This window comes from Cynocephalus volans, chromosome 6 (assembly GCF_027409185.1).
Source record: "Cynocephalus volans isolate mCynVol1 chromosome 6, mCynVol1.pri, whole genome shotgun sequence".
Taxonomy (NCBI): Eukaryota; Metazoa; Chordata; class Mammalia; order Dermoptera; family Cynocephalidae; genus Cynocephalus; species Cynocephalus volans.
In genome coordinates this window covers 128,177,260-128,205,024 of record NC_084465.1, presented here as the reverse complement: position 1 = coordinate 128,205,024, position 27,765 = coordinate 128,177,260, and the positions used below count along the sequence as shown (strand labels likewise).

Sequence of the window (27,765 nt, the reverse complement as noted above, 5' to 3'; positions counted from 1 at the left end):
CCCCACTCTGAAAACTGGGCAAAAACCAAAGTATTACTAGACTGCTGAGGCAAGCAGCTAATATGAAAAGTAGAGACCAAAACTCACAAAGAGAGGAAAATAACTTCTATGAAGGAGAGAAGAAAATCTTAAAAAAAAAAAAAAAAAATCATTCGCACCCTCGGGTGTAATAGAAGATTTTGCATTCGTGTAACAACAGGATAGAATGAAGAAAGGAAATATTATGAGAATTAAAAAGAGCTTTCAAAAATTAAAGTGTGAAACTCAATAGAAGAGCTAGAGAGAAAGCTGAGGAAATATCCCAGATGGTAGAATAGAAAGATAAAGTGATAGAAAATAAAAGGGAAACATTAAGGAGTCCAGAATTTGAATGACTGTTGGAATGAAAGAGAAAATAGAGATGAGGGATTAATCAAATAATTCAAGAAAATATCCTAGAACTGAAGAGCATGAATTTCAGTCTTGAAAGAAGTCACTCAGTGTCCCCAAGCCTACAAGTAGACTACCGCGAGACACATCATTTTGAGATTTCAGGACATTAGAAGATCCAGAAATTAGGATGGTGTCAGACTTCTCAGCCATGGAAGCTAGAAGGCCGTGGAAGGCAGTCCTCCGAATTCCGAGGCAGGATGTTTTTCCGACTTAGCAGTCTTTACCGCTGGTTAAAATATGACAGTAGGCTGAAGACATTTTCAGCCATACAAGTTTTCCACATAAATCCTTTCCTTTGGAGCTATGGGACAATGTGCTGCATGAACAGGAGGAAGAAAACCCAGAGGTAAGGAAACAGGAGATGCTGTAAAGGCGGGTGGGGAGGCGAGCTCTCAGGATCACACCTCTGCCTCGGGCTTGGCGGCAGCTAGTCTCAGAGAAATCAGTAAAGTCCCCGTGTAGCTCAGTTTATAGAGAGGAGCTTTAGACAGTGAATGGAAAATTTGGATTTGAGTTAGGGATACAAATGTGGAAATCGAAGGACCTCGTAAAAGCAAGACCATTGTGAACTCCAGGGAAAAGTTGTGTAAGAAAGGAAAAGTAATCATAGTAGATATGCTACCTGGCTCAGCGTAGCAGGTTCATGGGGCTGTGACAGTGCAGTCACATCTGTGAGGAGGGGAAGGGTGTCAGGAAGTTGGTGGGAGGAGGAGGTCCTGTGACCAGCAGGGCATCACCAGATAGTGACAGAAACTGGAGAATTAAGAAGTAGCATGTAATTCAGAGATGTGGAGATGAATGCCAACACAGCCAGAAACTTGAGTTGTTGCCCTAGGGAGTAGGAAGAGTGGGCAGGAGAAAAGGGCAGGAAGTCGCTGGGGTTTTTTTGTGGTGTGTGTGGGGTGTCTGTGTATAAACCTTATAGAATTATTTGGCTTTTAAAATTATATGTAGACATGACTGATGAATGAGGGGCATAATAAGAAGTATTCCTAGAGATCATATAATCCATTCTCCTCTTTCATATTTGAGACAGCTGAGGCCTGGAATAATAATTTGTCCAGATACTTAGATCCATTATGAGAATGGCTAAGCCACGAATAATGGACATGATAAATTCTTAACACTGTCATGTATTGAACTTGTATGGAGAACCAGGGTGCCTGACTTGAGGAAGATGGTCTAGCCATGCTTGACTTTGTCAACAGTTGACTTGAGGTTATTGGCATTCTGTAAGGAATCTTTCCTTTGAAAAACTATTTCTAAAAAAACCAACCCTCCTCTCCCACGTTTAAATGAATCTGTAGAAATATCATGTTTTCTAGTGCACCTACGATAGATACCTTTTGATGAAGAATGACTTTTATGTTTCTAAACCACCCGGACATAATCTCTGTTGCATGAAGCAGTGGTTCTCACAAGGTCCTCCCCGGACCAGCAGCATCAGCATCACCTGGGAGCATGTTAGAAATTACACATGATCCGGCATCACCCTGTTCTGCTGAGCCGGAAACCCTGGGGGAGGGGCCCAGCAATATGGAAAAGTTTGAAAAGTACTGAAATCTGATGAAATATCATCTTTAGAGGTTAGGCTCACACTGTGTCTACCACAATGGGGGGTTCCTGTTTTATTTCCCTACAGGTTTAATCATGTTGGTCAACATTCATGCGAACTGTGACTTTTTAAAAAAGCAAACCAATGACAGCATTTTGCACTATGGACAGTCTTCTTGATGAATACTTGTAGCACATACTCAGTATAGCAGTAACAGTATAAGCACCCTAAGTACAAGATTATTGACCAGGAGCACAATACTTTTAGGGTGTATTTGTTCGGGTCTGGGGTTGGCTCTGTAGCACTGACCCAAAGTACTGTCAAGAGAGAAGCTAATTTTCCTCGGCTGTAGAAGTTTGGAGTGACAGAGCAGTCTCCTAATGTCTTCCTTTGTCTTCTGACAAACTTCCCACTGGCTAGAACTTAGTGACTTGATCACATCCAGCTACAAGGAAAGCCAGGAGATGTTTATTTTGGTTAGCCTGTTACTCTCTGCTGTAGACAAAGGAGAAAACGGATATGGGGGTGGGGAGAGTGAACATTCCCAGATGCACAGTGATTTCTACCTGCGTGAACTCTCTGATATATTCTGTTCGTAGGAGAGTGCATTGTGATGGTAAGTTAGAGGCTGGGTTCCAAGGCCATGTGAAAGTCATTGTTGTCCTTCTAGAAGCCTCCCTTAAATGACCCAAGTTCAATTATTCCTTAACGAAGAGGCATTTGCAAACAGTAGTCAATAGTTCCTGTTTCTCTGACTTTTCTCATAATTAAATGAATTGCGTGCACTGAAACATTGCCCTGGATGTTTAAGAATGTAATATGTGATAAGGACAGGATATGAACATCTAGTGGGACAGGCATGGATTATTAATGGGGGTTGGGGGAGGGGATAGTGAGCTCAGAGGTGCAACTCACAAAATAGTAGAGCATAAATTCCCCAGTTAAAGAGTTAAATGCAAAACCTGAAATCCCAAAGCATTTAGTATGTAAGGGTGGTGAAGGACTTTTTAAGAATACAAGTTTTTGAAGAAATAAAGAGAATTGATAGATTTGACTAAGTTGAAAAAGTTAACATTCTGTGTGTCAAAAGAAACCATTAAAAGGCAAATTGGGGAAAATATTTGCAATGGTTTTGTGAGATAAAATATCTAGAGCTCTTAAAAATCTGTAACAAATTCCACCAGAGTTAAAATGTGGGAAGGGTTGGGAAGGTATTATATAAGGATTGCAAATTATGATGGCAGGATACTGTTCTTTGAATATCAGATTGTAAAAGGTGGAAGGAAGCAGTATTCATGGCTGGGGGTAAAAGTTGTTTTAGACATCTCTCCTACAATGTTAGTCAAAGTGTAAAAGAGGACAGAAGTCTGGATGGCATTTTAACAGGATGTAGCATGAGCCTTAACTATGTCCCCCTATTTTGATCCCATAATCTAACTTTGGGATTCTACGTTAAGGAAATGTCAGAGTTGTAGGATTTATGTCTGCGGATGATGACCACAGCACTGTTTATAATGGTGGAAACAAAACAAAACAAAACAACTTAATGGTCAGCAGTAGAGTCATGATAAATAAATCACCTTTATTTATATTATAATAAAAACTAGGCAACCATTTCAAGTCATGTTTTCAAAGAATTTTAATGACATTGGGAAATGCTGTCTATGTAATGTTAGATGAAAAATGGCTTAGAATTTTAAATTCTGTATTAACTAAAAAATATGCAGAGAAACTATCAGGAAGAGATACTATAAACAAAAAATATTATCCTGGGATGTTAGAATTACAAGTGATTTTAATTTAATCCTTTATGTAATTTTATTTTCCAAGATTTCTACCAAGAGTGCGTCTGTCTTTTATAAGAAAGAAAAAAAGTAAACATTGTTGAAAAAGTCAAAGTGTGAGACATTCCACTTGCCAAAATAAATGCATTTTGCAGCCAATAAAGCCTCCAAGTGGAATTACCACTTCTCCTTACAGAATAAGGTGAGATTTAACTCTGCCACTCATTCAGGTGGTGTTCTTTTTGGTGTTTATATTTATATTGTCACCTTTAAGTTCTATTTAAAATGATTGATTTGGTGCATTTAAATCAATGTCTTATTTTATAGTTCCAGATTACCTTTCTGTGTGTCTGGTTAGAGTCAAATGGATAAAGAGTTGAATCACTGAGTAGTCATAAATATTATAGCAAACTTTTTTCCCCTTTAGTAAGTGTCACATGAGCCACTGATACTTACCTGATTTATTAATAGTTACACTCATGGACATTTTTTTTTTCCTTTACAGAAAAACTTTCTGTCTGATTACATTATTGAGGTGGAATAATTTTCTTGAATTTATAAATGAACGGGAAAAGGAAATAATCTTAGTATGACATACATAACTTAGCTTCTAAGATTGCTTCTCCTGTGAAATTGTATTGATAGAAAAATGCAGTGCATTCAATAAAAACCTGGTACATTGGGAAGTTTGCCATGAATCATTCGTGGAATATTAGGGGGGGAAACAGTTAAGTCTCCTTTGAAGTTTCTTAAGTTTTCAAATTCCCGTCTGTGTTCTCTTTTTATTAGCTTGACATTATTAAATTAAAACTTCTAAGAGAGCCAAGAATTGATGATTGTTTAGGACATGTTCCAAACTCTCAAATATGGTCAATGCAGTGGTAATACGGCAGCCACTAGCCACATATGGCTCTTTAAATTTAAATTCATTAAAATTAAAATTCACATCCTCAATTGTACTAGCTTCATTTCGAGTACTCAGTAGCCACGTGGGACTAGTGGTTACTGCATAGGACCATGCAGGTATATATAGAAAGTTGCATCGGACAGTGCTGGTCTATAGACACTCAAAATAAATAATAAACCCCCAATAATTTCTGATTAGTTTTAGAATAATATCTAATGCATATTCTTTCTCAGTCATTTCCTCTCTAAAAGGCTTTGCTTAGCCCATGCTGAAATTAGTTATATTCTTTGAACATATTACATCCTAAAGGAAAGGAGGAGGCAGGATAAGTTTAAGAGGGGAAGATGCTTATTGTATTAAATTCAGTTCAGATAAATGGGTAATCTGAATGCAGAAAATAACAATTCATACTAAAAACACCTGGTAGATTGATAGAATTTTAGATGTGAGAAGAGCCATCGATTGCACCTAATGAAGCTTTCTCATTCAACTAATGAGAAATTTGAGGAACAGAGAGGTTAAGTAATTTATGTCACACAGCTTGATAGCAGGCTTGTTACTCCGTACTCTCCAAGTTCACTGTGCTTTTCACGGGGCCAAGGCAAATTTCGTAAGAAGTTCCAGTGCTATAATAGTGCTTTAGAGTTGCTTTAGAGATAACAGGAGCCAGTTATAGTGAATTAACTCTACACAATATCACAAAGTCTATTGTACAAAACAGGAAATTTCCCTTCAAAAGCCCAGTCTCTGAACCTTCTTTATAAATGTCTTTAAAAATACTGCTTTAATTAATAGATATTTTTATCTTTGTTCTTGAAATTACATGTCTTTTAAGAATTAAAAGGAAATATGCTTCCTTTTAAAAATAGCCTTTTTTTTTTGGGTTAGGGTGTTGTAGTTAGGAAACGGACTTTCTTTTCAAAATATCTTATTTTTATTTTGTAAAGCTTATGATGGATCTATTGTCACCAGTTAGATTTGCCTCCCTGCCCAAATCCCATTGAAAGTAAATAGAAATTTCTGTGAAATGGTTTGTCATTCTCCTGTTTAATATATTCCTCACTGAATGATCTATTCCCACAGTCACTGCGTAGGTCCCATTAGTTGCTGAGAGGTAGCTGTGGAAAGTGAAGTCATTTGTTCTGGGATCTGTGACTACAGGCTTTAGAAAGACTGCATTTGGTTCAGATCATTTCCACTGTGTTCTACAGATCGCACCTTCCAAATACTTCTTGTTTCCTTCGTTTCTTCTGCACGGTCTCAGTTCAGACCCTTGCCTGCGCTTTCTTGTTTTCCGTCTGGTTCTATCCAGTCTTGCCTCCTTCATCCTTCTTGCATAGGGCGACCTAAGCAATTCTTCTAGATCTGGTCACTTCACTTCCTGGAATGACATCCTGTAGTGTCCACTCCTGCCCGTGGAATGATACTTGGGGTTCTGGGCCTTATCTTGGCAAACTATTCTCTGCTCCTTTGGGCTCAGCTTGCTGTTCTCACCCCCAAGTCCTTGTCCAAATATTATCTCCTAAGCTCTTTCCTGAGGCATCTGGATAATGATCACCCCTGTCCCTTGCTCACCTAATCTTTCCTGCTGTGTGTACTCCATAGCACTCGCCACTTTCTAACACACTATATAATTTCCTTTTTTTTTAATGGCCCTTTCCCATAATTAAGATGTCATCTCTGTTAGGGCAGGATTTTTTGTTTGTTTGTTTCAAATGTCCTCTGGTGCCTAGAATGGTGCCTGACAGTTAATGGAGGAATCAGTGAATACTTGGGAAAGAAAGGGAATGTACCACTTGTCCACACAGTCCTGTCTTCTCCCCTCTGCATTGAGGCACCGTAGAATTTTTCCGTGGGCCCTGTGTGCTCTTGGTCCCTCCTGGAACCTCCCCGGGCACCGCCTTCTCTTAAGCCTGTGCTCTCATTTGACCTCTCGGTTTCCTCTTATCCTCGGCGCCTATGGGCATTCCCCTGAACATCTCCTGGTTTTCTGTCCCGCTTCTGCATGTCCTTGCCACCCATGCTCCTCTCTGTTGCGACTTGGGGTCCGTCCTGGACTTCTGAACTAGACTGTTGTTGCTTTATAGCAGCCACTGTGTTTGTAAGTCCATCTCCAGGGCCGTCTAGTGTCTGGCGTGTCTAAATCAGTGGCTCCATGAATAGTAAGAAACAAAATCTCATGTTATGCACACTTGCCTGTCCAGAGTTAAAGATTACATGTGTTTTAGAATTTGCTAAGAAAAGTCTAACGTAAATCCGTAAGGGAACCTTTTCAGGAGGAATTAATGTGGGGTCCCTGCCCCTCCATATTTTACTATTATTTCTTTTCACTGCCCCTTCCCCATAATAGGTGCTCACTTATTAAAAAGTGATAAGTTAAAAATGTACGAAAGTCATAACTGCATGGTAGAAAATCTGGAAAATGTGGAAAGGGGTATGTAATTGAATGGTTAAAGGCATGGATTCTGGAACTGAGTTAAGCTCATTAAATGATTCACAAGGGCTAGGAGATAACTTTATTTTTTGCCTTATTAAGAAAGATAAGCCTAGTTCCTATTTAGGTTCAAGTCATTTCTGTATATACCATATTTTCTTAAACCATCTCTTAGATATATTAAAAAAAAAAAAAAACAGTGTCTAGAGGGATGAGATGAAGACAGTTTTAACTTTATTATGTTCTGCACAATGCAACATTGAGCATGTGTAAATGGATCTTTGGGCATGGCATTTCCTATGCTTTATGATTTTTAAACTGAAGAAATCATTTTGTACCTAGTACTTGCCTTTCATGTATAGATCTCAGGTTTTCTGACACAGCCAGCCCTGATTTAAATGATTTGTGTCGTTGGTGTTGACTTCTTCTCAGACCAGTGCACTTATTTTTGCTTCAGTAAATACAATAATCCCCTGTGCTTACGGTGTTAAATGAATGAAAGATAATCTGGTAACTTACAGGTGCCTTGTGCATTTGATTGTCATTCTGTTTGCATACTCATGAATTTTGAAGTAGCAAGATGCTGAGATTGCTGTTTAATGAACCAGTCTAGATATTTTGAGTCCCTATTCTAAACTACGTGTTTTCTTTTTGTGTGTTTTGATTGAGAAATAGGTTTGTATCCTCCCCAGCATGTCTGGGGTAATGCTTTATATACAACAGGTGGATAATTAAATGAGTGTTGAATTAAACTCCAGTGCCGTGTGCCTGGTTCATTTCCAGTCTCTTCCAGGCTGTTTCTGGCTGCAGCAGTTTTAAGCTTTTTCCTCGCAATTGCACAATGATTAACACACTCTTTTATGAATCTTCAATTTTGACAAAACCTTAAAATATTTCTCAGGAAAGTAAACCAAATAGCATCAAGGGAGGGTGTGTTTTCAGAAGAGGGTGGTGTTCTTAAAAGACATTCTGCCAGTATGTGAGTCAAAAAATATTCCATCAATAGGTGATAGATGCAGTCACTCCTTTCTTCATCCATCTTTGTCCCTTTGGTGATTTAAAATTTTATCTACACGTGAAATACAAGAGAACAGAATGAAAGATTTAAAAATACCACGTGGCTGTGTCTAGCCATCTGAACCGTGAGTGGCTGCTTGTTAGTGATGACTGTTCCTGGGGTCTTGTGGGCTCTGACATAAACACAGTAGATTGTAGGATTTGGTGAGAACTGTCTGGGATTTTACCTCTTTTCCACCAGTCATATCAGCGTGCGAGTGAGGCCTAGCAGTGCTGTTACAGGGAGAGTCTTGTCTCCATTTCATATTTGTAAAAAAAACCACGTTATTGCAAACGTTGTACTTTAACTGACTTTGGTCACAGATCACTTGTGACACATGAGGACTTCTTACTGTGTCCTGTGTAAACCTGAGTGTGGGGTGCTGAGGTGGAGGTGGGTTTGCATGCAGGGGGACAGTGGAGTGCCCACTGTTACCATGGTGCATTGGGGATTGAAACGTAGTTCTGTTTGTTAGTGAAAAATGTGTTCATCTTCGTGGTGATAATGACCTATAGACAATTGATGGTTTTGCTGTGCTGTGACCTTCATTGTTGACCTTGTGTAGAGATGATGCTTTAGTCTTTATTCCTGGAATTTTCTATTATCAAGATGACATCGCATCCTAAATGTTATAATGAAATAGCAGCAACACTGATAGGATCATGTTATTTTTGGAGAGTTTAAAAATAAGTTAATATAATTCATATAATTAAAGTGCTCTGATTTTTTTTTTTTTTGATTGCCGTTAGGTAATTCTTCCTGAAGGATGAATTGAGAGAGGAAGACACTTACTCATTGGGAATGGAGAACAGTTTGCCAGTTTCCAGTATGCAAGACCCTTCGTCTGCACCCTTGGAAAAGCATCTCAGCTCAGCTAATGGAAATGGAGATCTTGATTCAGGTAGGCTTTTGTTTTCTGTATCCATCTGTTGTTTTGATTTATTGACCAGTATTTTTCAGAAAATGTTTAGGAAACAGTGGGGCAACATTTCTAGATCTCAGGATAGTCTGTCCTATTTCTAAAGATATAGCAGCTTTAAAGTTATACAGAGTTTAGGTTAAAATTAATATTACTGTAAGATAGAGCGGGTGAGGTTGTAGTGGGTGAGCTGATTGGTCACTTCAGAATCTCAGTGGCTTAACCTAGTCCATGTGTGTAAATCATCACACTGTCTGGTCCACTGAGCCATCCCACGGTGCTGCCACCGCGTCATGGTGCCCGTGGTTTGTCATAGCCATAAAAAGAATGGGAGGGTCTTGAACCAGCAATTAAATGCCCTAGTTTAGAAGAGACAAATGCTGTTTTTGCTAAAAACGCCTTGACTAGAGTTAGTCCCATGTTTCCACCACTGCGAGGGAGGCAGAGAAATAGAATTCTCTGTTCTGTGCCGGGGACACAGGAGAACCGGCTCTGCCTAAGCATTAGGTGCTGGGGACCCAAGACATTCCCCAAAATGTTGAGCACGTCTTCACAAGAGTACAGAATGCGAAAGAAACTTAGGTCATGTGAATTTGTGGTAAAGTGATTCTCCCTTCAAGAAATCTAAAAAAAACCCAAAACAAAACAAAACCAAAACAACAATACACAGCCTTTGAATTTTAATATTTAACTAATGAATTTATGAATGCATCTTTTTTTGAGTACTTATAAAATAAAGGGTTTATTTAAAAAGGATTTTTTTTTTTTTAAAAAAGGAGTTATATTATTTATACAACAGCAAATTAAGTAAGGGCAATTTAGCTCTCCGGATCATAGATATTTGCTATGGTGAATTCATGGGAAAAATGTTGCTCATTAACTCTTGGGAGACTTGACCATCGTCTAAAGGAGTTTCGTGGTTTATCTTCATATTTTGATGAGGCCAGTCAGTGAGAGAATTACAGATTGTTTTGTATTGCATTTATTAGATTAAATCTCTCAAATTATACCTTTATCTGGAAGAAATCTGGGAAACTCTAAAATAAATGAGTGCCTATTAACATCTTGAAAAGTATTAGTACCTGTTTCAGAATTAGCTCAGTGTCTCCCTTTCAGTTTTTCTGTAGATAAAGTAGGAGGGAGAAAACTTTTGCAAGTAGAGCTGAATCACTGTCCTCTGGTGGAAATAGGGAAATTCTTTTCTGAGAGGGTGTAGTCCCGTAGGCTCAAGGTTCATCCTAATTATTCTGCTTTTATTGAAGTACAGACATGCTTTTTTTTAAAAAAACAAATCTTACATTTGCTGAGTGACGTATTTTTTCCACTTCTGGGACTCCCGAGCTCCTGTCGTATCTTGCAGGCATATCATCTCTGCACACACTGGAAGTCTGTTAGTGTGTCATTTTCAATAGTATGTTTTCAAAACTTTTAAAAAGCCAACTGTGTATTGGCTTTTCATTTTCATGCAGCTGCAATATATCTCTCTCACTTAAGTAGATTCTGAAACTCATTAATGATAATCTGGTGTCAAGAAGATTATTTGTAGTGACATTTCCTTGAGGATGATTTCATTTGTGGGAAGTCTGAGAGTGAGAATCATTATACATTGGCTGGGGGATTGTAGTGCATTGAATTACATCCCCCCCAAAACTCCTTGAAGCTTGAATTGTGTCCCCCAAATTTTATGTATTAGAAACTTAGCCCCCACTGTGACTCTTAAGAGGGTGGGAAATCCTATTATGGTAACTGAAAGAGAGGATTGGATTGTAGGACTGTTTAGTAGTGAATGAATTAAAAATGGTGGCCAGGGGCGTGGTTCTGAGGGCTTTAAAAGGAGAGAGAGTAGAGTCTGTCTCTGCTCTCTCGCTTCCACCATCTTGCAGTATGAGACCCCTGGTCACTGTTGCCACCACCAGATGGACTTTGGACTTCCCATCCTCAGGAACTGTAAGCAATAAATTTCATTTTTCTTTATAAATCACTCAGTCTCAGGTATTTTGTTATAAGCAACAGAAATGGACTATTACAGGGATTCCATGCCGAAAGCTCGTCATGTTCTCACTTTATTATCAGTTCCTTGCTCTTGTATGGTGGATGGTCCAAATCATACAGGATGTTCAGATCTTTAATAGAAATACTATTTTTAAATAGCTTTACATTATCTTTGTATTTTTCAGATATTGGCCCAGACCTTTTTTTCCACCCCTCTGTGACTATTCTGGCCTTTCCTCTTAGAATTTCCATATGTACTTGTGTGGTGGTGAGACTTCTAGATTGCGCTACGATGAAAGACTCTTTCATAGAGGAAACAAATTTAAAGTAGAGTCTAAAAACTTTGTAGAGTGCAGAGGCTGACTTTATTCTAGAAACTCAAATCTAGTTTTGAATATTTAAACTATTAATAGCAGTCAAGTATGATTCTTCAAGTAGTTTATTTTTTATCAACCTGTTAATAACATAAGACATTTTCAGTTCTGGAACCTTGTAGAGATATTTGGTTCAGGAAACAGCTGGGACGTGCTTAGGGCTGAACACAGTTTTAGTGTGGGGAGGTCTTTTCACGGTAAGAGCTTTCAGAGGAGATTTACGTATCAGATGCACAGAGAAGGCAAATGACCATTCCACAGCTGGTTCTAAATTGATTTGCAAATGATGGGCAATAGGCACATGAGCCTGAGTTCAAACTCTGTGTCAGACACTCAAAATTGTAAGTCACGCATTACCTCACTTAATTCAGCAACTCTGTGAAGTAGCTGCTTTTATCATTGTATAGCTGTGCGACTATGCCACTTGTCGGGTTAGGGCTTATTGCTATGCCAACTGTATGGCTAGGCAATTCATAACTAAAGCCAAATGTTTCATTATTTTGGTTATGCTAAGTTTTTCATTTGTATTGTCCAGGCTAAGGCTCAGACCCTTCAAACCCATTGTACAGACTGGGTCACCAGACCCCTCACATGCCAGGCTGGATCACTAGAACTCTCACACGCAGGTCAACGCTAAGTAATTGGGAAAGATCACGGGAGTCATTAGCAGATGACATGAGCTCAGTCCTCAGCAGCAGCAGTAGCAGCAGAAGCAGCAGCAGTGGTGGCCTCTCTGGGCATCCTGGGGGCACTGGCAGGAAAAGCTTGCAGCAGTCACCTCCAGCAACCATAGCAACCACCCTGTGGCACCCACGGTGGCATCCCACGTGCAGGGAGCCCCATGGATCAGAGCCACTCGTCCTTTATACTTAAGTCATAACCCAGGACACTTGGGTGCACATACACAATTATATTAGTCAATAGCCAAGGAACACCTGGGCGCACGTGCATATTTACATCAAATGCTTGGCAAGATTCTGAACATCTGAGTGGCCCTGACCATTTTCCTATATTTTCCCAACAATCGTCCCCATTTTATAGATGAGGAAACTGGATGACAAGACGAAGTCACTCTGGTGTTGTGTTGGAAGCAGGGTTTAATCTCAGGCATCCTGAGGCTCTGGAGCTGGTGCTCTGAAACATGGGGGGGACCTGCTCCTTCAGTGCAGGGACACGTCACCAGGAAATGCTCACACACGCACACACTTTATGGGAAACAACTCAGATCCTTTCTTATTCTTTCTTCCACTTTTCTCTGGTCCCCTTTCCCCATGTGTTACGTGACACTTTACTTTATCTCCCTAACAAGTGACTACTCATTAAGTGATGACTGCTCTTCTCTGAGAAAACTACGGGGTCAAAGAAGAAAATATAGCCTGGTTGCTCCGGGTATTCTCTTGTGGTGGTTGGTTCTGCTGCTGTGAGTTCTTGTAGTGAGGATCCCTCCGAAAAGAAAACTTCAGCTGAAAACAGTAGACTTTGGGCCGGTCCGTGGCTCACTCGGGAGAGTGCGGTGTTGATAACACCAAGGCCACGGGTTCGGAACCCATATAGGGATGGCCGGTTAGCTCACTGGGTGAGTGTGGTGCTGACAACACCAAGTCAAGGGTTAAGATCCCCTTACCGGTCATAAAAAAAAAATAAAAAAAAGAAAAGAAAGAAAACAGTAGACTTTGAGTCTCATTATGAGTTTTTTTTTTTGGGGGGGGTGGGTCTCATTTTCAAAGGAAAGCTCAAATCATAGTTGGGATCAATAACTGACACTGAAGTCTTCTAAATGAAATAGACACAATGTAAAATTCCTCCTCCTCCCAGGAACACAGACTATGTAACTGACAGGAATAAATAAGCACAGGCAGGTGCAATAGACCAGGAACCGCAGGCTCCCCAGCATATGGAAGGAACAGCGTGGCACGGAGAAGGGAGTGCATCAAAATTCGATGGCTGGAATTTCCAGGCATCTTCAGTTGCTGAGATAAAAGCAAGCAGAACAATATGCGGACACTGTGATAAATAGACTCCTTGACTTTACTTTTATAGGCCTGTTGGATGTAATTTCCTGATGAAGTCTAGCTAAGGTGGTGGTGTACGTTTCGACTGGGCATGCCTCTGTGTAGAAAGAAGTTGAAAATGTAGGCTTGATTCTTATTTTTGGTGTTAGGAATATATTAACTGGAGAACCACAGGCTCTTCTATTTGGGAAGGAAAGGAATCAACATTTTTCTTAGAGAAATTCATATCTTCCTCTTTATGCTGGGAACTAATTCTGTGTGGACTCAACACTATTACTTTTTTCTAACCCTCTTTTGAATAGTTGCTGCTTCCCCTGGCGACGTGATTTTTAAGTATTTTTTCTTTTTTTCTTCCTACAGAATTTTCTGGCTGTCTGGGTAATCAGGATGGGACTTTGTGTTACGATACCTGTCCCTGCCTGTGGCCTGCGGCTAGCTGTGGGCTCCGATCTAGGTTCGGCAGTTGGTCATGGTTCTTTTCTGAGTTGTTTACACTGTTGCCTCTGTTTAATATTGTCACAATTGAACTATTTCCTAAGCCTTATGATAGTATGAAGTGACTGTCAGTATTTAAAATAAGAGTCATTTAAAGTCTTCCTTTCTCTTTCCACATTTTAAAACATATCTAGCACGTAAGAAAGTGTTTGTGCTGACTCTGTTAATTCTTGGTTCCTTTATTGGGTAGTGGTTTTGGGCTTTAATATTCAGCCTTGCGAAGTTAGCCTCCTTTCAGCTTGTAAAATTGTACAAACCCAAGATTTTATTACTTAAAAAATAAAAAAGATGTATGAGCTATTTGTTTATGTTTCACTCTGAAGTCATGTGAAATTAACTTTTAGTAAAGTATTCTTTTTAGGTTTATTATGAAATATTCTGGTCCCACAAATAGGTTTCTGTTTTCTAAAACTGGATGGCTGCTAATGAGCATGCCTGTTTTCTTTTAAACTGTGACATTTTCTTAGCAGCTTTTCATAGTTGGTGTTCATGACATCATGCGGAAATGCCTCCCGCTGGTTCATTTACAGTGGAGGGAGGTTGTCAGAGTTGCCTTGATAAAATGTTTATGGGCTTAAGAGGTTTATGAATCAGCTGTAAATATTTGCTCTGGGTTTATGAGACCTCTCCTCATAAACATTGTGTATGTTTATCTATTGCTCATTGAAATGTCTTTAGAGAATCAACTGCTGGGGGGCACATAGGCCTGTGGAAGGGTGGCATGTGGCAGATTTTAAAAGTCTGTGTTGTGAGGAACCCTAAATTTTGTATGCGACTTTGTTAAAACAGCACGGTGAAAGTCCTCAGTGCTAGGCGTAAAGGTTTTTATTTGTTCAGTCCCATGCTAGGTGTGACTTGGGGTACTTTGTAAAGTGTTTTCTTTAGACTAGCAGAGAGTGGCAAAACTGTTCTTACCAACTCCCACCAGAGCACACAGTGGTCCCCTCTGACCTCATGGTTAACCTGAGTTAGTGAGTGCACCCCAAAGAATGCAGAGCCTATTATATTGCCAGAAGAGACTGAAAGTGTAGTTTGGAATGAATCAAAAATTGGTGGAAACAGAATTTTTGGTGAAACACTAATAGCATAGATTAGAATTGTATGGAGAACAAAGAGCTGCAGCAAATGGTTTCAAGGTCGCAGCTGAGAAACGTGGGCTCTGGTCATCCCTGATTTGAGAGGAAGAATGATGGGACCTTACTGGGTAATGGAGCTGAGGTTCATCAGGGCCGCTCAGCCCAGGTACTGGCTGTTCCTGACGGCTCAGCCTCAATTTGAGTGTTTCTCCTGAGGAGGAACTAATCTTTCAAGGAGAGAACCTGTTCCATCTTCCACAGCTGTCATTGTCAGACGACTTCCACCCAGGAGCCCTACCTGGACCTGTTCCTTCCGTAGGCCGGACTGAGTTTCAGGCTGACGTCTTCTGCCCATTCTCTCTGTCCTCCTCACCAGTTCCGTCCTCTCTGTCCTCTCCAGGGGTGGCTGCTGCTCCCACCTGGCCCCGTCCCCTGTGTCTTCCTTTGCCTGATTTCAGCTGTGGAATGTCCCAGTGTTCACCAGCACAGAGAGGCAGCTGAGTCAGTCCTGTAAGCTCTCTTGGCTCCTGCAGGTGGAGAAGCACGTGGGGGTGGAGATGGGGAATCTGATGCATGACACAGGCAGGGAATCGGGTGGAAGGTGCTTCACATGAGCGCCAGCTGTGGAGTCTGGCAGCTTGCGTTGATTCCTGACTCGGGTCCCGCATGGCTGTAACTCTGGGTGACTCCCTAATCTTTCTGAGCTCCCGTGATCTCGTCTGTGTGTATCCATCTATCCGGGGATGCTGAAGGGCTAGGAGGTGACTCATGTAAAGCACTTTGTGGACAGCTGATCTGCCCACTCTTAGGACGCTGCAGGAGGGTGTGCGGTTGCTTTGCGGAGCTGGAAGTATCCCCACCAGCTCGAGCAGGTAGGGCGTGCTTCCAGCCAAGGCCAGACAGGAGGGTGGATCACTCCAGCAGGTTCGCTATTGTCAGACACTGTCTACACCAGGGCACTTCAGCAGATGACTAGGGCTGGATTGACGCCTCTGGCGAGTGGATGGCAAAGCAAGTTTGGTAACAGATGCCCAGTGCTGTTTGGGGGGAAGTAGCGCGGGCAGGGCATCTGTGCCACCCTGCGGAGTTTTCTGCAGTATGGCTGCTTTCTCTTTGGGGTTGCTTCACTGTCTTTGCAGCTCTAACCCTCCTGACATCGTCCCTCCTTAGCTGGGGCTGCAGGACCTTGACGTTTTTCGGGGAGCACGTTTCTGCTTGAAGGACATAATGCCCTGGGTGGAGCAGAATGTTGGGAGAGATACAAAGGAAAGGCTTTCTTTTCAGATGGCTTTTTCTTTTTTTCTTGGGCATTTAATTGTAAGTCACCTTAGAGTAAAATTTGAGGAGGCAGTTCTGAGCCCCTTTGACTTAGAAGGCATCATTCAAGGCTACCACCTTTCTGTTTGGCGTCTTCTGACTTTACAAAAATTATCCTCTTCTAACTGTTTCTGAGACTGTATGGAGTATTATGAGAATTACTTTTCCTTCCTAAATTAAAAAATATCTACTAGAAGAAAGTTAGTGATAGCACCCAAAATAAGGCTTGCTTTCTTAGGGCCTCGTGGCCCTAATTCCCCAGGCCCTCCTGATACGATATATACCACGTCCACGTTAATCACATGGTTTGAAGCAGTATTTTACTCGTGGCCAGGAAATAGGCTCTTGCTTGTAGAATATGGGTGGGTTGAAGGTCTATTGAGCATTACTGCAAGAGAGGAGAACCTAAACTTTTGAAGCTCATATTTGCATATTTGGACAGCTCTTCCTGGTATGAGTTCTTTCCTTATGATAGCCTTGCAAATAAGTTAAAATAATGTTTGCAGCTTATTAGTTCTTTCCATTTGAAACCATGACATGACATTTATGCTATCTATACTAAAAATGTGTTATTTGGTGCTTTTCAAATACACAAATTATTTCTCATGAATGGCCATGTTTTGGGAATTGCTTGATTTCCTTCAGAGCCTGGGTGTGTGGGTGTGTGCATAAAATAGTCATGCTTTCAAGATCTGTGTCATGCCTTTGGTGGATTTCTCCTTGCTCCTTGTGATTGGAAAAGCACACGTTCTGTTGGATTCTGGGGGTGCATCTTGCCCTGAGTGCTCTATCCTGGCAGGAGTTGGACTGGGTGGGCATTGGGTTATTGTCTGGCAGCTGGTCTCTTCCTGTCACTGACTTGCTGGTAGCCTCAGATATTTGAGCAATCCTTCTGGGCCTCAATTTTTTTTTTTTCTTCCTTAATATGACTTATGGAGTCAGTGCTATCTGAAGACCCTTATGGCACTGTAAGGAAAGTAAAAGTGAATGTAAGGAAAGTGAAAGTAAATGGTGAGGTTCCCTCGGTTGTTAGGAATCTTGCCAAGCATTTGATGTTAACTGTGCATGTGTGCCCAAGTGTTCTTGGTTATTGTCTGATGTAGATGTGTGTGGGCACTCAGGTGTTCCTGGGATGTCTGATTCGCACCCAGGTGTTCCTGGGTTATTGGACTTAAGTATAAGGGATGAACGGCTGTAATCTACAGCCCCCTTTGCCCCTGGGGCGGGGGGCCGCTACTGCTGCTGGAGGTTGCTGCTGCAAGCTGTTGCTGCCGGGGCCCCCAGGATGCCCTGGAAGGACACTGCTGCTGCTGAGAAAGCTGAGGGCTGAACTGGCATCAGAATGAAGCAAGTCAGCTCTGCCACTGGCTGCCAGGATCTTTGTCCAGTTACCTAGCTTGTGACCTGTACGTAAGGGGTCTGTGACCCAGCCAGCACAGGAGGGGCCTGGTGACCCAACCTGGCACATGAGGGGTCTGTGACCCAGTCTGTACAATGGGTTTGAAGGGTCTGAGCTCTAGCCCGATAGGCACTAATAATTTAGGATGCTATTTCATAATCTCTGGCTGCAGTAAGTAGCCAATGTACAGATAGTGCCGGTGCTCTGTGGCTAGCACAGCGCTTAGTGTTCAGTGTTTTCCTCTACCTGGTCCTCCAACCTCCCCAAGGGCTGTGGTGTCTGCTGTGGCTGATTTAAAACTAATGCACTACCATGTAGCAAAATAAGCCTTTGAAACAAGTCTCATTTCACTTGGGGTGGACAAATTAGAACTTCTCCACGGTTTCCTGTCTTTTAGTCAATGTCTCTAAAATGGGCAATCTGAAGCCCTGTAAAGAATTCAGCAGCCTCTTCCTAACCATTGAATTAGGTTGTCTGTTGCATTAGGATTGTTGATCTCAGTGGAGGCCAGCACCTTTCCGTTCTTCACTCTGATACTGATGTTCTTCTGTTCTTTTGTTTTTGACAGATGAAGGCTCGAGCTTGGAGGAGATTGGCTTTAACTGGGGAGAGTATTTGGAAGAAACAGGTGCGAGTGCAGCCCCTCACACATCATTCAAACATGTACGTAAAACATTTTTCTCCTCTGACCTGCATGTAGAGAGTGGGAGGGGAAGGGAATGTACAGGGAGAAGCCAAGGAACCAATTGGAAGAAAAGGACTGGTAAGAAAAGAGGGAGAAGAACCAGGATTTCTTAGGAATAAAGAGGAGACGTGGAAGTTAGTTTGGTTTCCCCCGAGAGCTGCAGGTAAGATGGACCCACAGGTGAGGTCAATTCAGACTAGTAAAAAGCCAGAAAACTAGGCAAGCAGGTGTAATGTGTAATGTCTTCTTAGCAAGTGCAATGGCTATATACTTTTATTTTGAATTGATATTTTGATTTTGAAAGGACTCAAAAGTTCTACAACCCTTTGTAGGTAGATAAGTCAAATTAGAGGAGATAACTATAACTATTTTGACAACATTTGGATCCAACCAAATAACCGTTCTTACCAATAATATTTCTTTGAATAATGCATATAGCATGTCCACCAGAGGGCAAATCCCAGAAAATAAAAAACTGAGTTTTTTATCAGATTTTTGCTTAGGTATGAGATATCAGTAATATATCACTGGCAAAGAAAAAACTAAATTACTGGGACCCTAGTTCTTAGGTATTACTGTTGTTTTAATGGAAATGGAAATTTAACTCTGAGAAACACTTTTTCACTGGGCTACCCAAGGCAAAGATCCAGCCTGAGTATCGTAAGCAAATTGGGACACTTTCTTAACCTGTTCTTCCTTTGGGTTCTTGGTTGAATGAGGAAGCCAGGACCATGATTCTTTATTTTAATATGACATTTTATTGTTGTTAGAGATGAAGTGTTCTTTGGAAAATGAACTTAAGACTTTATTATATATGTGTGACCTTGTAAGGTAGATCACATTCCCACTTCTAATACTCGTCATGTTATAACTACTAGTTTATTATGAATGTGACTGTGGTTATTTAGTAAAACCAAAGGCTAAATATTATAAACACAGCATAATCAAAGCTTTCCTGGCATACTGCATGGATATGGTCCTGCAAAAGCCACTCTAACATTTACATCTAAAGATGCTGGGGAGAGGGCCGGCCCGTGGCTCACTCGGAAGAGTGGGGTGCTTATAACACCAAGGCCACGGATTCCGATTCCTATATAGGGGATGGCTGGTTTGCTCACCTGGGAGAGCGTGGTGCTGACAACACCAAGTCAAGGGTTAAGATTCCCTTACCGGTCATCTTTTAAAAAAAAAAAAAAAAAAAAAAAAAAAAAAAAAAACTGGGGAGATTTGGTAGTTTCCTTAAGCAGTTTAGGAAAGAGATATTGTTGGAAACCTTTTCCCTCCTTTCTGTACCAAGAAGTAATCGATTTCTCTCTGTATGGAGTCTCTCCCACTCTCTCTGATTCAATCAATTCTCCCACCTCCCTTTCAGTCAAAATGGTATCCTGGAGTCTGTCCTTTAGGATGCAGAAGTTCCCCCAGGCCTCTGTCCAGGTTTAAAGGAAAAGTAGTATCAGACCCATGGACTGATAATTTATAATTCCATAAGCAACTGCTCATGGACAGCTTTTGGAGTAGTATGACCCATCAGGCTGGAAAACTTTCTTTGGGCGGAGGGTGGTACTGGTAAATACCAATAGATTGTAACTCTTAAAAAAAAAAGATAAAAAAAAAAAATCCATTCTCTAGGGCTGTGCTGGTTCATGCAGTAGCCGCTAGCCATGTGAAACTCTTGAGCCCTTGAAAGTGTGTGTAGCCCAAATTGAGACATGCTTCACGTGTAGAATACACACAGGTTTCTGAGGCTTCTTTCAAAAGGCACCATGTAGGATATCTCATTCATGTTTTTTATGTTAGTTACATGTTGAAATGATAATTTGGATATATAGGGTGAAATGAAATAAATTGCTAAAACTCATTTTATCTGTTTTATTTTTTTTAAAATGTGGCTTCTAGAAAATTTAACATGACATTTGTGGCTCCCCTTTTTTTCCTCTGGACAGTGCAGTATGGTTCTTGGGCCACAGAAATACTGTTTTTGAGTGCTTTTTTTTTTTTTTTTTTTTTTTTTTTTTTTGAGGAGTTCGTGTCATCTGCTGGAAGTGTGTGTCTAAGATAATAATGGCTTTTCTATGTTTCCGATTCCTTAAGGTTGAAATCAGCATTCAGAGTAACTTCCAGCCGGGAATGAAGTTGGAAGTGGCAAACAAGAACAACCCAGACACGTACTGGGTGGCCACCATCATTACCACTTGCGGCCAGCTGCTGCTTCTGCGCTACTGTGGCTACGGGGAGGACCGCAGGGCCGACTTCTGGTGTGACGTGGTCATAGCGGACCTGCACCCTGTGGGGTGGTGCACACAGAACAACAAGGTGTTGATGCCCCCGGATGGTGAGCCACATTTCGGAAGCTTTGATTTCCAAGCCGTCATCCTTCTTGATGCCCGTAGGCATGCAGGGGCAGAGAGAAGCTTATAGAGAAGCCCTCCTGGCTTTGGGGCAGAGGTCCCTCAGCTCTTTCAAGATTGCTTCTTGGCTTCATTAGCGGGAGGGCGCCGGGGTTGGGGCCGTGGGTGCATTTTCACATGTCAGAGCTGCCTCTGATGGTGGGGCCAGCCGAGGCCTTCAGGAGAGGAAAGCGTCTGAGCCTTATCCTCAGATTGCTTTTGGAGGGTAGGAAGAAGGCAGAGGGGTGCCAGGAATCGTGGTCTTGTTTTCTCTTTGGTGATTGATTATGTTGCTTTTCTTCTGCTTTAGAGAGTTGACATTTTGAGTAGTGCTATAGAGCGTCTTAAACAGGCTTCTCTAATAAGTTCTAATCTGTCTTGTTGTGGGGAAACTGTCAGTGCATGAAGCATTTAGAAAACCAAACGGATGAGAAGTGACACACTCTCAAGGGAAAGGGCAAAGCTCGTATAGAGAAGATCAGTTTTGTTGCTACAAAGCAGTGGTTCTCCACTGGGGCAGTTTCACCCCCAGGCGACATCTGGCAATGTCTGGATGCATTTTTGGTTGGGTGTTAGGGAGAGGGAGTTGCGACTGACATTTAGCGGGTAGAGGCCGGGATGCTGTTAAACCTCCTCCTACAGTGCACAGGACAGCCCCACAACTAAGAATGATCAGGCTCAAGCTGCTAATAGTGCTGAGGTCATGAGGTCCTGCTGTAAAAGAATGGGCTCTGATCACAGAGGCATTAAAGGAACTCATCTGATCCTGTAAGTGAGAAAATGGAGCTCAGCCACATAATGTGAATCAAAACCCCTTTTCTCTGTATATTTCTATATGAACATACGTATGTTTTATGATATGATAATGGCAGCAGCGAACTTGGAAGGCTTTTGGTTGTACTTTTCAAGTGTGTGGAATGTCCTCTTCCTAGCTGCCTATTATTTTGAAATGACATGTAAAGTATTAGAGTTAAAATCCTGAGGTTCATTTTGTCCATGATATTCGCAAGTGCCTTAGCCTTTTACAGTATCTGAAATTTGCCATTCTTTTTAGGTTATATATTGTTCTGATTGGTGGGCGTGGTCTGTGTTTTTTTTAATACCCTTTGTCATGCATAATTGTTAGCCTGTTAAGGAGGAGGTCATACAAATGGCAGTTTGAGTGGCATTTGTCAGGATTGAACCCATTGCCTTGGCTGTGGCTGACATCTTGACCCTTTATTGTCTCAGAAGAAAGAGAAGGGCCTTCTTTCTTTCCTTCTTGCTGCAGGTCTATGCATCTGCGCTCTCCTGTGCTGAGAACCACTTTCTCCCTCCTCCTCCTCCTCCTCTTCCTGTGGCTGTGAGCATATCCATCTCTTCCTCTGGCACCGAGGTTGGCCCTGTCTCTGCTCACACAGCTGCGTGAACCCTCAGTATTGATCACGGTTGCAACTGTGCCTTTTTTTTTTGAGATGTAATTCACATACCAGAAAATTCACCCCGTAACGTTCAGTGACTTTTAGTATATTCGTAAGGTTGTGCATCCGTGATCATCATCTAATTCCAGAACATTTTTGCCACCTTTGTAGTAGTTCGTTTCTGTTGCTTATAAGAGAATACCTGAAACTGGGTAATTTATAAAGAAATGAAATTTATTTTTTTACTGTTTTGGAGGCTGGGAAGTCTAAGATCCAGGGAGCACATGTGGTGAGGGGCTTGTTCTTGGTGGTGAACCCTCCGCAGCAGCTCAGGGAGTCACATGGTGAGAATGGGCTGAGCAAGAGAGAGTTAATCTGCTCACTTGCTCTCTTTTTAAAGCCATCAGAACCACATCCATGACCACCCATTAAACCATCAACTCTTACTCCATGAATGGATCAATCCATTCACTGGGTCCTTATCCTTACGACCCAATCACATTTTAAAGACCCCACCTTTCAATTACTATAATTGTATTTTCTCACCCTCTTAACACTGTTACAGTGGGGTTAGGTTTCTGATATAAGAACTTTTGGGGGGACATATTTGACCTATAGCAACCCCCAAAGTCCCTCCGCATTCTCCCCTTCTCTCTAACCCTTGACAATCACTGGTGTACTTTCTTTTTCTGTGGCCGTGCCTACTCCTTTTGTGTTTGGCTTATTTCACTTAGCATAATGTTCTCAGGGATCATTCACGTTGTAGCACATGTCAGCAATTCCTTCCTTTTTAAGGCCGAGTAATATATCACTGTATGGATCCACCACATTTTGTTTCTCCATTTACCGGTTGGTGGACATTTAGATGTGACTGTACTTCTAATTGTGTGGTGCTTTGACTAGAGTATGCTTTACCTTCCTGGATGGTGAGCCCTGCAGCTGGAGCCCAAATGCTGCCTGTGCTGGCGCAGGTCTCATAAAGATTCATTCAGTAATTGAGTGATCTACTGAAGAAGGTTAGAGTGCTGCTTATGTGGCAGTCCAAAGGAATCAATGCTGCTGTCAGGGGAGGGAGTGCTTAAGCTTTCCCCAAATGCTGTCTTGTATTTTGAATTAGTACTTTCTGTGGCTCTCTATCTAGATGTGTGAGCCTTTATTTCTGACCTCTGTAGGGAGGGGTGCTTTGCAGGTGAGCACTGGAGAATGGTTGTTAAGGGGCCAGGCTTTATTTTTAACTCCCGTTCCAGTTCCGCATAAGCAAATCATAGGGTAAAAAGATACATTTTGGGCTAAAGAGTACACTATAGTACTTCTGATGGTACCTGCGTCACTCAGCCCCAGCCCCAACTGGTCCTAAGTGATGTTTGTAGGTCTGGTTTTAAATTAAAACTGCCACTGAGGTGAGGAGACATGATGTCACATTCGATTATTTAATTTTCTTATGATTTCTGGCCTGTCATAATATAAATGTCCTGATGGATGAATTGTATTGATGGAGTATTCAGACAATATCAGTTCTAGATAGAGAATGAGACTCCTCCACCCCCAGCTCTGCACGTATGTAGATATGACCCCGCGTACTCAGGAGGGGTAGATGTGTGCTCATTACATGAGGTGTATACACACTTGGGGGGACCAAGAGTTAGGCCCTGACTCCTGGCTGTGGCCCTGGCATATTGCTGTCCTTGTTGCTCATGTTTTCATGATCGTATTTATGACTCACTCTTAAAGTTTGTCACTTGAGCAGCTAAATGCCCTTGGAAAGGATGCAAGATGGTCTCACTTTATAATAGCTTGTCTAGAGAATAGTTTTAGAGAGAGAAGTTCCAGGGGACTGCATTTTAACATTCTGAGAGCTAATGGGTTCATTTGGTAGAAATCCATTCTGTTGCTTGAGAAAAGAGGGCATAGTTTATTAATCAATTCTTCTTTCTCACTTGGAAGAAAAATGTGGCAGCAGTTACAGCTTCAGAAACACCATCAAATTTGTATCCTACTGGCTTTGCGCTATTAGGCAAGACACAGACACACTTAAAATGACAAGTTCCAAATGAAAAACGGGAAGACCCTGGAAAAAAGGAAACCATTAATGTGACTGAAAGATCTGAAGTCTGTTCACACAGTAACAAGTTATGCTAATTTGAACGTTTCTTCAGTGCCCTTTTTAAAGAACTTTTAAAAAAATGTAGTAGGTAATCAATATGACTTGGAAATCTTTAGTACAGAGAACAAAGTCAGGAAATAGCAGGTTCACAGGGCAAGAGGTTTTATTGATTGCTGTAGGACAGGATAATTATTGCTTTGTAACCAGAGGTGGCAGTTGTTCCAGAGGGAATAGTGGAATCTATTTTTTAAACAAGGATTCTTGTTTGTGTGGTTTTCTGTCTTAGAGAGCTAATATCATTGTAAATTCTGCAACAGTACATGGTTGATCTTTGTTGTGGTTAGACTTGAAAGACATCGCAGAGTATTAACACGAGTTACGGCAGTCGATGACATGTAGTGTTTCTGTTAGGGAGGCTCTGTTGGTGATAGAGAGATTTTCATACCAATCCCAGGAATCAGGGTGGTATAAAAGGAGGGGCACTGGTTGGAATCCAGGATCTGAGTTCTTATCTTGCCTCTGCTACTAACTTAGCTCCTTGAGTGAGTCTCCTCCCAATATTTTCATCCTTGAAATGAGGGGCTTGTAGTGTATAGTATAGAATGGCTAGAGAGCCTTCTAGTCTGAAATTCCTGGGTTTGTGTTCCTCATGAAGAGAGAAAAGTAGGTTGCTGTGGATGCTGGTTTTCCTGTTTTATGTATGAGGAATGGAGATCGTTTTGGAATTAGGATTTATGAAAATCTAGCCCCGGAATTTGTCCTAAGCACAGAAGTAAAGTTTCTAAATTATTGTTGGGGATAGTGATGAAGTTTTAATGGATTGGGGAACAAATTAACTAGGTTAGGAAATTATTGTGCATGCCTGGATACAGTTTTCCTCACTAAAGAGTTATAGGCTCCAATTCTCTGTTGGAACCCAGAGAACTAAGTTCTTAGTTCTTAGTCCCTGACTGATCTGTGCAAGCTGAGTTGGTCAGTATGTGGTGACAGCCTGGGAGTGATTGGGGATTTTGCCCATTGTGTTTCCTGGGAGAAAGGAGAGGACACCTTGCCTTGTCAGACTGAGCTTGCAGAGCTCAGGATCTTAAAGGACGTTTTGGGATTGTCTGAAGTAGTCTTCTACATGCTGAAGTCATTGCATTGAAAGAGTAACTTTATTTTAGATGATAGTTTTACAACGCACATAGAACTCTTTACAGTACCATATATTCCGGCCTTGCTATTTTAAGTTAATTTCAGCTTTAAATTAATGCAGGTCATCGTCATTATGTTAAATGTTACGAATAAGGAGAAACAGCATGGCAGCAGCTCCTGTATATGTCATTACGATGTGATTCTGGTGGGCAGGCAGAGAAGCCCATTAATAAGGATCTGTTTAGAGAGAACTGGGTTCAGCAGCCAATTGGCCTTTCAGAGAGCAGCGTTTCTGCTTGTGAGCTAATCAGTCCTAATCTTTCATATTAAAAGTACTAAGGAACGTACTCCATTAAAGCATCACTAAGTGCAGCAGAGGATTATGGCTCTTATTAGTGGAGCAAAATGTAAAACGTTTTGGCTTAGTAAATCAATGAGGCTTGATTTATTCATAAGCACATGGAAAGCTTGCAAAGGGCAGCTGCCAAATAATTATTGTTTATGGTGGTAATGTACGGAGATCATTTAATCCAGTGACTGTTTGTTACTTATTGAGAAGTAGTGACCTTACCTCTTAACGTCTGGGGCTAGGGGACTTTGAGGTTCTAACTGGTGCCTACCTTGTCCCTCAGAGGGTGCACCTATACGATTGCAGGTGAATGTGTGTGATGATGAATATCCAAACAGAACCTGTCAGCTTCTAAATTGAGAAGCATTTATGTGTGCTTCCTAGTGGTGCAGTAAAAGTACTGGAATTACAGTGCCTTAGGAATCATGCTGCTGATTTTTATTTTTCCCATTATTAATTTTTTTTGTAATTTGAATTGCAAACCCTGCAGTCTTGCCAGAATGACTCTATCTACCAAAGTTGAATCAAAATTACTGCAGTTAGCTAATCTATAACTTATTTGAATAAAGGAATGTTTATTCATGAGGCGTTAGGAGAAAGTGTGAAGATGGCCTTATGTTATGTGGGTAGATCCTGCCAAGTGCTAAAGCCTTGTCGTAGGATGGTTTTTGGGAATTGCTGCTTTTACTGTAGTTGATTGTAAAGGAAGAGATGCCAGCAGGCGGTGCCTGGGCCTGTGAAGTGATCCGACAACAGGGCTTGTCAGTTCATGACCATTGTTTAACTGTAGACTCTGGGAAGTGGAATTTGATTGTTTTATGAGATTCAATTTAGACAATTTGTTTTATAATTTAAATGACATGTAAATAATACTAATGGAATGTAAACAATCACATTGTTTTCTTTGGTCTTAAATTGTAACTGGAATTTCATCTGTTTATTAATGAGAAAATTCGGCAAATATGCTAAAAACTCAGAGAGCAAAATTAATCTTAACTGGCCACTCAGAGTTGAGGGAAGCAGAGAGACTCATTAAATATTAGATAATTTGATGGACAGGAAAAAACACATTGGTATAAGGAAGGATAGTATAAGGGTTGAATTGTGTCCAAGTTTTATGTATTAGAAGTTTGATCCCCACTGTGACTGTTAAGAGGGTGGGAAATCCTATTATGGAATTGAAAGGTGGGGCCTTGAAGAGGTGATTAGATTCTGAGGACCATGGCCTAGTGAATGGATTAATAATGGTGGTCATGCACACAGTTCTGAGGGCTTTCAAAGGAGAGCATGTGAGAGTCTCTCTCTCTCTCTGCTCTGCCATTTCTGCCATATGAGATCCCTGGGTCACTGTTGTCACCAATAAGGGCTTTGCCAGATGTGTTCCCTGGACTTTGGACATCCCAGTCTCTGAAACTGTAAGGAGTAAATTTTGTTTTCTTTATAAATCACCCAGTTTCAGGTATTTATGTTATAAGGAACAGAAACGGACTAATACAGGTATGATGTATTTGACACGTATGATAGTAAATAAACTAGAAGTCACAGTTATACATTTTAAAAGTGAATTAGTGTCCTATTGTCAAAAGGCCATTTTTGATAATATTGTGTTAAGAAGGACTGTTCAGGTAGGAAATAAGTAATGCTTTTTCTGTAGGCACTGAATGGACCTTTTAAAACAATCCACATGGTTTTAAATCCTATCTGATCAGGTGGAGAGCCTGTGTAGACATTCACCATGGTATAGACCAGGGAAGGCTTGGTTTGTAGATGTGTGAGAGCACGCATACGTGTGTATTTGTATGTTTCGATCTAAACAGTATTTTGAAATAATTGCAGTATGTACCATTTATAGATCTCATTATTTAAAATTTGAATCATAGGCACCTTTTGAAAAATGGAAAGATGCAGGCAGTTTGATCTACATTCCCGTGGCAGCCTGTTCCAGAGCAGCTG

General features: G+C 41.2%; 1 protein-coding gene across 1 annotated transcript in view; it reads left to right on the top strand.

Moving 5' to 3' along the window:
• Positions 1–8,970: 8,970 nt before the first annotated feature.
• Positions 8,971–27,765, top strand: part of SFMBT2 (Scm like with four mbt domains 2) — a 197,712-nt gene continuing 178,917 nt past the window's right edge. Inside the window, exons 1-3 of the mRNA XM_063100723.1 lie at positions 8,971–9,070; positions 18,322–18,416; positions 20,530–20,770. Of these exons, the coding sequence (XP_062956793.1) occupies positions 8,971–9,070; positions 18,322–18,416; positions 20,530–20,770 (436 nt within the window). The remainder of the gene's footprint in view (positions 9,071–18,321; positions 18,417–20,529; positions 20,771–27,765) is intronic.